The 1,930-nt window shown below is 36.4% G+C and overlaps 1 protein-coding gene across 1 annotated transcript; it reads right to left on the reverse strand.

Annotated features, from left to right (window-relative positions):
- Positions 1-1,047: 1,047 nt before the first annotated feature.
- On the reverse strand, positions 1,048-1,707 carry LOC113769254. The gene has a single exon (XM_027313719.1). The coding sequence runs from the start codon at positions 1,705-1,707 to the stop codon at positions 1,048-1,050; it is 660 nt and encodes a 219-aa protein (XP_027169520.1).
- Between the last annotated feature and the right edge of the window lie 223 nt (positions 1,708-1,930).

The following is a 1,930-nucleotide window of genomic DNA, read 5'->3' on the forward strand; positions in this document are numbered from 1 at the left end:
CACCCAATTTACTTGCTCCATTATACCTCAATTCACACACAAGTTTAAACCAATGTTTAGCCAAGTTTCTTAAGCTCAATTAAGGTTCAATAAATCATAAAGATCAAAGAAAAAGCTCCAATCCATGGCTAGCCAGCAAGGAGAAAAGAGAACAGTCCCAAGTTCACATTCACCACCAAACTCCATCCTTTCATTATTTTTAACTTAACCAACATTCCAAGAGTTATTTCTAACTTTAAGAGAGTTCATTAACATGCTAATACATCAAGGAAAATCAGAAACAAACTTAGGCAAAGAATCAAACACATGGCATGCCATACATCCAGCCTTACTTCCACTTATTTAGCTCAAAGAATTTAACCACAAACAACATCAATCCAATTTCTAGTTTGTCATTAGTACCTTAAACACTTGATATTAAACAATAAAGCTAGGGTTTAAGGATCAATTACCTCTCTTAAATGAAGTTTGAACCACCCAAAAGTCCACCAAAGCAAGAGTTCCAAGCTTGAATCACAAGCAAGCCTTGAAGATAGTTTACTCAAATTAACTAAGGTTCTTTATTTTTTTTGGTTTTCCTCAAAGTCCAAGTTAGGGTTTCGAGCAAGAAAATGGAAATTTTCTTCTCTCTTTGGAGCTCAAGAGGGCCGGCCAAGCAAAGAAAAAAAAATGGAGCCAAAAAGGTTTAAATTTTGCTAATTTCCTTGGTCAATTTGTTTGAGTGTTTGGGACATTGACACTTGACCCAATCTTGGATAATCCTTGCTTTAAACTTTGCCAAATAATGTTTCTTCCTTCCAAGTGTTTCAAATGTTAAATTAGCACCCTTAAACTTTCACATAAGTTTTCAAACACAATTAAAAGGTATTTGGTCCTAGTGTATATAGTGAAATAAAATGATGCCAATTCAAGGAGATGCTACAATTCATGTAGAAAGGCAATGCAATGCAATGTAAGAAAAAGTTACAATTTATTTAGTCTTAGGGCAATGCAAGTGATTTAGGAGAATTTATATTTCTAAATGAGGGTTTTCACACTCTCTCCCCCTTAAAAGAATTTCGTCCTTGAAATTCTCACCCGATTACTGAATAGCTCAGGATACTTTGCTCGTATTTCCTCTTCCACTTCCCAAGTAGCTTCTTCTACCTCATGATTTCTCCACAAAATCTTGATCAAGGGTATCCGCTTAGTTCTTAATTCCTTTACTTTTTGATCTAAGATCCGTACCGGTCTTTCTTCATAAGTCAGAGATTCGTCAAGGTCAATTTCTTCTGGCTTCAATACATGAGTGGAGTCTGGATGATACTTCTTTAACATAGAAATGTGAAATATGTCATGAATCCTGGATAGACTCGCTGGTAACTCTAACCGATATGCCACATTCCCTACTCGTTGAAGAATTTTGAAAGGTCCCACGTATCTCGGTTGAAGTTTCTTTCCTTTTTCCACTGTGAAACTTTGAAGTGGTGTAACCTTTAAAACTACCTTATCCCCAACTTCAAATTCCAAATCTTTTCGTCGATTATCTGTGTAACTCTTCTTTCGACTTTGCACTGGCTGAAGCCTCTGACATATCATCTTCATTTTCCCATAGGCATTCTCGATCCATGGTACTGCGATTGGTCCTAAAACCCTTTTGTCCCCTATTTCATCCCAATGTATTAGTGATCGGCACTTTCTTCCATAGAGAGTTTCATACAGTGCCATTTGTATGGATGAGTGATAACTATTATTGTATACAAATTCAACTAATGCCATATACTACCCCCAACTTCCACCAAAATCCAAAATACAAATCCTTAGCATGTTCTCAAGTGTTTGAATGGTTCTCTTTGACTGTCCATTAGTTTGGGATGATAAGTGGTACTAAAGTTCAACTTGGTCCCCCAGACTTCTTGTAACTATTGCCAGAAACGAGATACAAACCATG

This window comes from Coffea eugenioides, chromosome 4, assembly GCF_003713205.1.
Source record: "Coffea eugenioides isolate CCC68of chromosome 4, Ceug_1.0, whole genome shotgun sequence".
Classification (NCBI taxonomy): Eukaryota; Viridiplantae; Streptophyta; class Magnoliopsida; order Gentianales; family Rubiaceae; genus Coffea; species Coffea eugenioides.

Coding starts and splice junctions, on each gene's coding strand:
- LOC113769254 (XM_027313719.1), bottom strand. CDS start 1,707: ATGGCACTGTATGAAACTCTCTATGGAAGAAAGTGCCGATCACTAATA.